The sequence below is a fragment of the Megascapheus bottae genome, chromosome 3, assembly GCF_031878675.1.
Source record: "Megascapheus bottae isolate mThoBot1 chromosome 3, mThoBot2.hap1, whole genome shotgun sequence".
NCBI lineage: Eukaryota > Metazoa > Chordata > Mammalia > Rodentia > Geomyidae > Megascapheus > Megascapheus bottae.
In genome coordinates this window covers 24710697-24720820 of record NC_143511.1, presented here as the reverse complement: position 1 = coordinate 24720820, position 10124 = coordinate 24710697, and the positions used below count along the sequence as shown (strand labels likewise).

The window sequence follows — 10124 nt, the reverse complement described above, 5'->3', positions numbered from 1 at the left end:
CTTCTAGAGCAAATCTAAAATGAAGATGACAGAAAGCAAGTGGCTAATTCTACTAGACATCTTTCTAAATATCTTAAAGTACCATAATTTCACATTTATCATCTCCATATTTAAAGTAAGTACCCCATGAATCTGCATGGTCCAACATAGCAGCCCTTAGTCGTATGTGGCTTAGTACTTGTACTGAGGCCAGTCAGAATTGAGACATGTTATACATGTCAACCACACGATAATTTTTAAGACTTTGTTTATGGAAAGAAAAGTTATTATATCTCAATAATTTTTATATTGACTATTTATACAAATGTTATTTTTAACATACTGGGTTAAATGAAACATTATTAAAGTTAATTTTACCTCTTTTTAACACGGCTACAAGAAAATTAGAAAGTATTTTGGGGCTCACGTTATATTTCTATTGAGTAGTGCAGCTACAGGTAATATAAAATCATTGTAGCCTTAGAATTTAGCTAATAATTTAAGCACTCTACAGTACTAACTTCCAGAATACCACAGGGTACTCTACTTGTACCATATTGAAAATTTATTCTTATCCCCTTCCAAGATATATCTTTTAAATGTAAAAAAATTCACAAATACTTCATCTTTAATAATTAACCCTTTTGTAAAGGGTTACTTTATGAAAGAGCTAAAGGAAGAAGGTTCAATGTAGCCTGCTATGTTGGGGAAGACAGATTAAGAAACGCAGAGTTGCGATTAGTGAAGACATTATCCACAGTGAAACAAGTTAGCCAGACTAACCTGTGAATGCCTAGGATCTGACCCTTCACCAAATGACCTGGATGCAACTTATCCATTGGAGTACAAAGTACAATATCAACTGCAATTTACTGAAATGTTCTTTACCTGGTTGATTAGGGCAAATGGACACATGTGTTAGATTTCCCACTTCGATGTAGGTGGCTGGTTAAAATCTACAAGCAATGTAATATTAAAATGCATAGTGAATGCTAATGGTATCAAGACCTTTCCCTTAAAGCCCTCAGTCTTAAACTAAGCAACTAAGTAATGTCTAAAAATCAGACACTAAAGTGTGTTAAAAACTCATTACTTAAAAAAATCCTTTTCTTCCTCACATTTTTAGGTTTTGTAAATACATGGCATACTTATAGTACCTGGTCTTTCCTTTTGTCCAAATAAAAAACAGTAAGTGAATGTAGTACATATTACTCTATTTTCTTAGCAAAAGACACAATAAACAAAATACTGACAGAGGTCACTTTACTCAAAGGCCAGCATCATAATCATGCACCAAAACTTCACCAAAAGGTAATGCCTAATTACACTTGTACCACACACTTGGTTCCTTACAGCTCAAGTAGGAATGTTTGTTTCAGAATTGCTTAACTTTTACATTAGGTAAACTGACAAAAATACTCTTAAAGCTGAAAGCGAACAGATACTGAAATTATTGTCACTCATGAAAACTTCCTAAAGATATTTGAGAAAAACAAGAAGTTACTTCATGTAATATAACATCACCGCTTTTAAGACACTGGAAAATAACTAAGATTTAGGAAGAAATAAAGCCTAAAGAAGATAGGCACTAGACACACTGATGAGAAATGGAATGCAGAACATTACAGTAGTTCTCCCCCAGAGTTCAATCATCATTTTTAAAGACATTCCATCACATTTATTATTGTGCCTTGCACAGGAAAATACTAAACTTTTCACATCTCCTTTATCCATATTATGTTCTACATAAACAGTATTTTTACGTTACTAACTCCAGCCTAAATATGCTTAATAATTCATGTCAAATGATAAATTTTTCATTTTTACTCATATATTACTCTATGAATATACTCCTCAGTGAAATAATAACAAGTTTCCTTGTTGAGAACTCATTGTGTGTTGTTACAACTGTCTGTCAACACCTCCCGTGACTGCACTCAGCCTACCTGCTTCAAATATGTGGTAACTGATTAAGGGAAGAAAGAAGCAACCATTTCTGACCGCTTGAGTCAGTATACATCCCTATGGTATCAAAACCTCATCCCTTTGTAAACAAATAATATAATAATATATGCTGCATAGTACTCTGAGGAAAGCGATCGCCAGATTAAAAAAAAAAATTAAGGCTGATTGCCTAAAGGCCTGGGAGAAAAATGAGGATGCAATGGTTTATAAAACTCCAACAACTCAAAATGAAGTTTACTAAAATAATTTGGTTATTTAGAGTGAATTGGCAGTTCTATTAGATTTCTAACTTTGTTGGAGAAAACTAAACTGGAGTGTTTTAGGCAAATATGAAAAAAAAATCTTTGGAACACAATCCTTTGTAAAAAAAAAAGTCATTAATTCAAGCTCCAAATCTCGTATATATATGTGTATATATATATATATACACATATATATGCACATTGTTTAGGATATGTCCATAAATATTCTGAAGGAAACGGAAGTCTTAGAAAGCAAAATAGTTGTCAAATTGAAAAACAATAGGGATCATTTTCCTCGATGGGATTTCTAAAAGTTGAGAGTGATATGCACTAAAATACAAGCTTTCCCATCTGCCCAAACATGGAAAAATAAATTCAGTGATCGTTTCCACAAGACATGGGTAAGACTAATAACAGACTCATGAGGAGCCAGCAGCAAGATGAACGAGGCAGTCAAGGTATCTCTACTAGCTACTGCACTGGTAGTGGTTTATAAAAAATACTATATATACTAAAATTTTAAGAGCTAGTAGTATATTTAGCATATTTTTGCCTTTTCTTTTTACCACTGAATATAAAATTTTGTCCTAAATTGACTAAATCTATACCCTGAGGAATAATAACTGACTAATAAAGAAATGTCAGGGCTTGCTTTGTAGATCACGTTACTGTCCAGAAAGCATAAACTATATATAGCTGATATTCTTGGAAGCACTATGTTTCACCAGCAGACCAATTACTTCCCTATATATGTTTTAAGCAAAGAATTTGGTTTTACAGAGCTGACATGGCTGGGCTGGTGGGAGTAGAGAAGTCTAAAGTGGGAGCTTGGGGTTTCCCCTCCACTCCAGATCCACTATAAACACAGAGTACTGCTGCCTGATAGGGACACATTACACAAGAATTCTCTGTAAAGCACTTTGGAATCTTAACTACATATGCTTTTATGAAATTACAATGGACAATTATTTGCTATCCTGAAATATGAAATTCCTATTTCCTTCCATACACAAACACATAAGATGATACGCTGTTAGTCTCAAATAGTTATTGTGATCATTAAAAAGAAGTCCTATTTTTCTGCCTTTGAACTATATATCAAGCCTTAAGGTGGGAGGAAAGGAAGGTCTTTAAAGTAAGGCAAAGGATTCATGTAGAACAACAATCCAAGAAGCTGGTTACAGCTCAGTGCTAAGAGTATTCTCGCCGGGCTCCGTGGCCCATGCCTGTTATTACATGCCTAGCTACTCAGGAGGCTGAGATCTGAGGATCAAGTTTCAAAATCAGCCTGGGCACAAAAGGACCTCAGACTTATCTCCAATTAACCTCTAGAAAATGGAAAGTGGGGCTTAGCTCAAGGGTAGGGTGGTAGCCTTGAGCTGAAGAGCTCAAGGACAGCCCCAGGACACACAGACACACAGACACACGTACTTTTCTAGCATATGTGAGGTCCTGGGCTTGACGGACGGACACACACACACACACACACACACACATGTACTTTTCTAGCATATGTGAGGTCCTGGGCTTGATCCCCAGCACCACAAAACCAAATAGAACAACAACAAAAAAGGACAACCATCTATTTTTTTGGTTGTGAGGCTTAAACTCTGGACCTGGGCCCTGTCCCTGAGCTCTTCAGCTCATGGCTAGAGATGCCACAGTATCACTTCCAGTATTCAAGTGGTTAACTGGAGATAAGAGTCTCATAGTCTTCAGTGCCTGGGCTGGCTTTGAACCATGATCCTTAGATCTCAGCTTCCTGAGCAGCTAAGATTATAAGCATGAGCTACTGACACCTGGCTTCTCTTTCTCTCTTTTTATTAAATCTTAGGGTATGGTACCTATTTCTCTTTGAACACATGTACATGTTACAGTCTGTCTTCAACTGCAGGGCCACTAAATGTGATGCCTACAACATTCAGAATGAAACTTGTCAGAAAGAATTCTTGTAGGGTGCTTAACAAGATAACTGATGACACCACCAGCTGTTGCCTTCTGATATCAGTATCTCACTGAAAGACCAATACTTCTGGGAATATGCCTAGCAGTGAGAATAAGGAGTCCTTACCAGCTGTTTAATGGAACTTCTGTCCCAAGTTTGACTGAAATATTAGACTTCAAAATAAGATAAGCTGTTCCCCTCAAAAGTAAGAAAGGCACTCAAATTACCATAGGATATGTAGCTGTATTTTTTTAAGGGTCATTGTATAGCAGTAAAGTGAAGTTCTTGGAGTATGTGGGGTTTTTTGCTACTGCTATGTGATGCGGAGTTTGTCTCTACGTTCTTTTTTTAATAAAAAAAAGTGTATGTACGTGTGTGTCCATGTGTTTGCAGATGTGTGTGTGTGTGTGTGTGTGTGTGTGAGCACAGTCAGTTTTATTGAGAAAGACAGTCAAGACAAAAGATTCAGATTTTTTTATAATGTTGAAATTATTAGCATCCTTTAAACATAACCTAGTGACAGAGTAACACTTAACTGAAAATAGCTTTAAAAAAATTGTGTTACTTTCTTTTATGGCTAAATCTAAAATTCAAGGAGCTAAGGTAGAGATTGTTGTACAGCAAGTGGTAGTTCCACTCCCAAATTGCATTCAGCCCGTTTCAGATACCATCTTGTGCTATATAAGGGAAACTTCAAGATCGACAATTTATTTGCAGCAATTTTACAAGTCCTCTCTTTTCTTGCTACACATACATACATGCATACACCCAGTCATTCAACAAGCGTAAACTGAGATGACCTGAAACATATTTAAATGACACACTATCTATCATGTTTTTTAGACTACTGCATAAAAATTGCAAAGTTTTATTTCTTTATCTCATGTCACAGAAGCCCTTATTTGAAGATTTAACTGGCTTTTAGTGACAATTCTATATACATTGAATTCTATGAATAGTTAATGAAATGGAGTTTGATTTCTAGCACTACCACCAAAAAAAAAAGGGAAAAAGAAATTAATGAAGTTTTTAATTTAAAGTAGAACCATGCTAAAGGATTAAGAAATATGACTGAAAGTCTGGGCCCAGAGGTAATAGGGGATATTAATGCATTATAAAAGTCCTTAAGCTTAAAAAACTGACTTACAAGTTTATGAAATAAGGAAAGGGCCACAGTTCAAGTTTGGGGAAAAGAGAAGCATAAAATGTCTATGCAAGTACAAGTCACTAAAACCAAAGAATTGCTAAACTATCCAACAGTTGCTCTGGCTCTATAGGTTGGATCCGTTGTTAAACATCATAAAAGAAAAGAAAGCAGTATTCTTAATACAAGTGGTTCTCAGTAATTGTGAATTTTTAATGTAAACTACAGCTAACTAATAATCAGAGAACTGCAATTCTGGTCTGGGCCTTAGTAAGTTTAAACAAGGTAAAGAAATAAAGAAAACACATCTAAATTAACTTGTTTTAAATGTGGTAATGCTCCCTAAGTATTATGAAGCTAGTCTATACTGTTTGCTCACAATCTAATAATTGTTCAATCATCACTCTATCACTCATGACCAATTGTTTTCTTTTTTAATTGGTCATTAATAGTGAATCCTCAAAATGTGCAAGGCATACAGAACCTGGAAACAGTGTATTACCAAAATAGGTAAAAGTTTAGATTTTATAGCTGTTTGCATGTCAGTAGTTTTTTTGAGCCACAGGATGGTATTAAATTACCTGATAGTAGTCCAGTGAGAGCCAGATAAAATCTGTCAATTTAACTTACATTTTGTTTGAACTACGTATTTGTAGAAAAGTTAGATGAACAAATCCCTGAATTAGACATTTTCTTTCTACTTCATTAGCATTTCATCAGACATTATTAAGCTAGTGAGTTTAAAAGTAAACGACTTAAAAAAACACAACCATATATGACAATTTTTTCTATAAATGAATACTTAAAAATATACGTATTAAAAATAAGATAGCCCACAAAAGTCACATACTAACGACATCTTTTGGATATTTGTATTTTTACTTCTTAGTTATAACTTTGTTAGGAAGACAAGAGACTAAGATCTATTAAAAGGCTGCAGGGCTTCAGAAAGGTTGAGCCTTAGGGTATATGAAGGCAGTTAACACCAATGATGGAAATATATATTTAGTGGAGGTATAAAAGGCATGGGGCACTATAAAAATTTAGCTATCTTCTTAGAGTAAGGTCCATACCTATTTCCTGACACATACCCAAATCAAAGGATAATATAAACCCTATTGATTGGGATACTAAATCTGATGCTTGATAAAAGTTAATACCAAGTGTGGCCAGAACTTGGCAACAAGTATCAGTGGAATGAATGAAAATTCTAATGTCGCCTCTGTTGTTTCTACCTAATAGCCACAGGAGCTGAACATCATGAAATCTATGTAAAATTGAGGTATCTGATTCAAAATATGCTTTGTGTACAAGGGATTATGGAGTTATATTTATGATGGCAATTATTTTCTCACCTAAACAGTATAAAATCCACTTTTAAAAAAAAGGTTAAGTTTTGCTCCCAAAGCGAAGAACCACTGTCTACCTATTGGGACACGCCGTATAGTTTTTCTGGTGTTCTTCAACGTCTCACTCAGTTCAATAGTCCACAACTCCACAAAACCATGATGCCCAAGAAATAGACCAACTTTGTTTCCCTTAAGACAAGTTCAAGCTTTCCACTATCCTAATACAGGAGAAACCTGTCTTCCCCTATATCCTTCTCATCACCCTTCATGTCACTAAGCATGAAAAAAGAGGATAGGTAAAGTAGTCTTATTTTGTATTTTAGAGATATGTATGGAATTCAGAGAAAAAGGGCAATTCATTTCGGTAGGCATCTGTGAAGAAAGTGAGATGAGGGAAAACACACAACAGTAAAGGTGATAAAAGATGGAACAGACTAGTAAAAAGGAGAAAGGTGTGTGCAAAGAAATTGATTATTTACCAAAAGGGAAATATGATCATTATGTGACCCATTCCTCACCTTCACTTCATCAACCTGTAAAGTTCAGCCCTTATTATTGAAAAGGTAAGATACAGCTATAATGTGGATACTTTGGTACCTCATCCCTGATAAGTTCAGTATCAAAGTGTTTTGTTTCATTTTTAGAATAAAAATTGAAGAACTAATCTTCAAAACTACTCTTTTTTTCTTGGCTTTCACACACAAAAAATGTCTTGTATATCTAGTATAATCTCAGTAATTTAAATGTTTAAAAAGGAAGTTTATATGAATACATTTCAATGTATGTTTCCCTTTTTTCATAAGAGATTTTAGGAAGAAAAAAAAGTAGTTAACTAAAATGGCACTGCGGGTTTTTTTTCTAAAAGAAAAAAATTTTTTATAAGGGTTGACTTGATTGTTTTGGCATATACCAAATGTAAGATAAAAATCTACCAAAACTAGTAATAAAAATATTTTTCAGCATTATAATTACACAAACCCTAGTTTTTTTTAATATACCCATTTAGAATGGATTACACTGGAAGCATATTTTCATGTAAATTCTAATACTTCTGACTTTGGTTATCTTAGTCTAGGACTTGAGAACATGCTAGAGAAAGAGGTGTAGTTTATATTTTTAGATATCCATCTATTTAGTTATTTGATTCTCATTGATTGTTCATTTTGAACAAATAGATCAAGTCATATTGCATTTGTATTGATGTTAAGCTGAATTACAATATAAAATTCTCATTAAAGAAAAATTTGGCTATGCACCAACTGAACTGAAGTAGGTACAGGCATACATATAAACTCATTAGAAGATCCAAATGAGAAGCTCAACATATAGAAATCTTGAGTATAACAAATAAAAAAAAAATAAGACTTACTGTTTAGTAGCATGGAGCTAGACAATTCTTATTCTGTCACCAAAGGAATGCATTTTTAAAATAAATTAAAAAAAACTTACTATGGACTTTTAAGTTACAGCTGAGGAACACATAGTTAGCTAGGAAGGGCAAAAAATTGGTGCAGCTGTGTCAGGAAGAAAAGAAAGCAATATTGCACTAAAAGGGGAACTTTAAGGATCATTCCACCTCTTTCATTGACTCAACGTGACCAGCCATTTCCTGTATGCATTGGCATATCTGGCTTGCTCAACATTCCGGCAGGTAGATAATACTTGATCAATGAACCTGTGCTCCATTTCTAGGTCTCGGGAGGCTGGAGCTGGGGTTCGCTTCAGGCGCTTGGTTTCCTGGCAATAGCCTTGCTTGTTACAGTCATTCAGTCCATCTACTTCCATTGCCTGAGACAGTTGGGGACCTGGTGGGATGAGGTGCAAATCATACAAAGCTCTTCCAGGGCTATCGGCAGGTGAAAGCTGGGTTGTGCTGCCAGGAGGCCTATCATTTAAATGATGCTGAAGGTAGAAAACATGCCGCCTGTGGGGGGAGGAGGTAGAGAAAAAACAAAGAAAATTGTAACACAAAAGCAAGCTTTTTAGGGGAAAAACTGCTACAATTTGAAAGTACACAGTATGCTGGTGACTGTTCATTTCATAACCTAGAAATAACTAGGGAAAGGAGGGAAAACAGTTGAGATGGAATCTCTAGGTTCTGAATCAAGTTTTCAACACTATAAAGTTTTTCACTAAGTATTTGCTGAGATAACCATAAGGTGTACTCTATATCATGACATTAGAAATAGTTCTTAGCTCAGGTCCAGGAGTTTGGCCTAGTGGTAGAGTGCTTGCCTAGCATGCACGAAGACCTGGGTTCAATTCCTCGGTACCACATACATAGAAAAAAGCCAGAAGTGGTGCTGAGGCTCAAGTGGTAGAGCTCTAGCCTTGAGAAAGTCCAAGGACAGTCTTTAGGCCCTGAGCTCAAGCCCAGGACTGGCAAAAAAAAACCAGAAACAGGTCTTAGCTCAATGTAAAACAAAATTGAAACAAACCTCATGGATACCTTAAGAGATGCATGATTAAGAAATAAAGGATAAACAGTTCCTCTGGAGGTTTAATTCATGGCCTCTATATTACCCTTTTAAAGCAGAATACATTTGCAGCCATTGCTCTTATTACCTAGACATACTGAACTTTTTCCTAAATCCATCACTAAATACCCATATGCAGTGGATATGTGCAGCACTTAGGGCAAAACAGATGATCTCTAACTTCTTTGTAAAAGAAAAGCTTCTCTAACCTTATCATCACCTGGGATTGCTTAAAATTAAAAATGACAATCCCTGTGCCTCACTGGCATAACTGCTGTGTATAATCCAATAAATTACATAGGTTCTGTTGTTTTACTTCATCATTCATACAAGCAACTCTAAAGCTCTTAAAGTGTAACTCCATTCATTTTCCCTGAATATTATAGAGTTGATCAGAAACATATAATGTACCAATTTAATGGATAATAAAATTAAGTCATTCATTGCCTAATAGTAATGAATCTGTAGCAGAAAACTAGACTACATAGTCTAGTCAACTTTTTTCTTTTTTGCCAGTCCTGGGACTTGAACTCAGGGCCAGGGCCTTCTTTGAGCCTTGAGCCTTCTCAAGGCTAATATTCTATTATGTGAGCCACAGTACCACTTCTAGCTATGTGGTACTAAGCAATCAAACCCAGGACTTTGTGCATGCTAGGCAAGCAAGCACTCTACCCCCACCTCCCACCCTGACACTCCTACCCCCAACTGTTTTCATTCCCTAACTCTAAAGTTAACTTTCTACAAAGAAAAGTTCTGATCTGCTAGCCAGCACTCAATAACATCTATCAAAAAAAAAATCCAAAGTATATTAAATACACCTAAATACAAAATGGCAACAAAAATTTTAAATGTCAAAATAACCTCAAGTTAAGATTTTTTTCTCTTGAAATTGTGGGATAAGTGTCTTAAGAGATGATAATCCTAGAGTGATTGCAGGAAAAAATTAAAGAGTTAATAGCTAATGGTTTTGAAAAAGTACACCAGTCACCCTGGGAAACTAAAAGTTCCCACGGGTGTTTTAGT

The 10124-nt window shown here is 35.3% G+C and overlaps 1 protein-coding gene across 1 annotated transcript in view; it reads right to left on the bottom strand.

Annotated features, from left to right (window-relative positions):
• Positions 1–5164: 5164 nt before the first annotated feature.
• Ptar1 (protein prenyltransferase alpha subunit repeat containing 1) overlaps positions 5165–10124 on the bottom strand; it is a 34004-nt gene continuing 29044 nt past the window's right edge. The window contains exon 7 of the mRNA XM_090329670.1: positions 5165–8548. Within this exon, the coding sequence (XP_090185796.1) occupies positions 8206–8548 (343 nt within the window). The 3' untranslated portion in view covers positions 5165–8205. The remainder of the gene's footprint in view (positions 8549–10124) is intronic.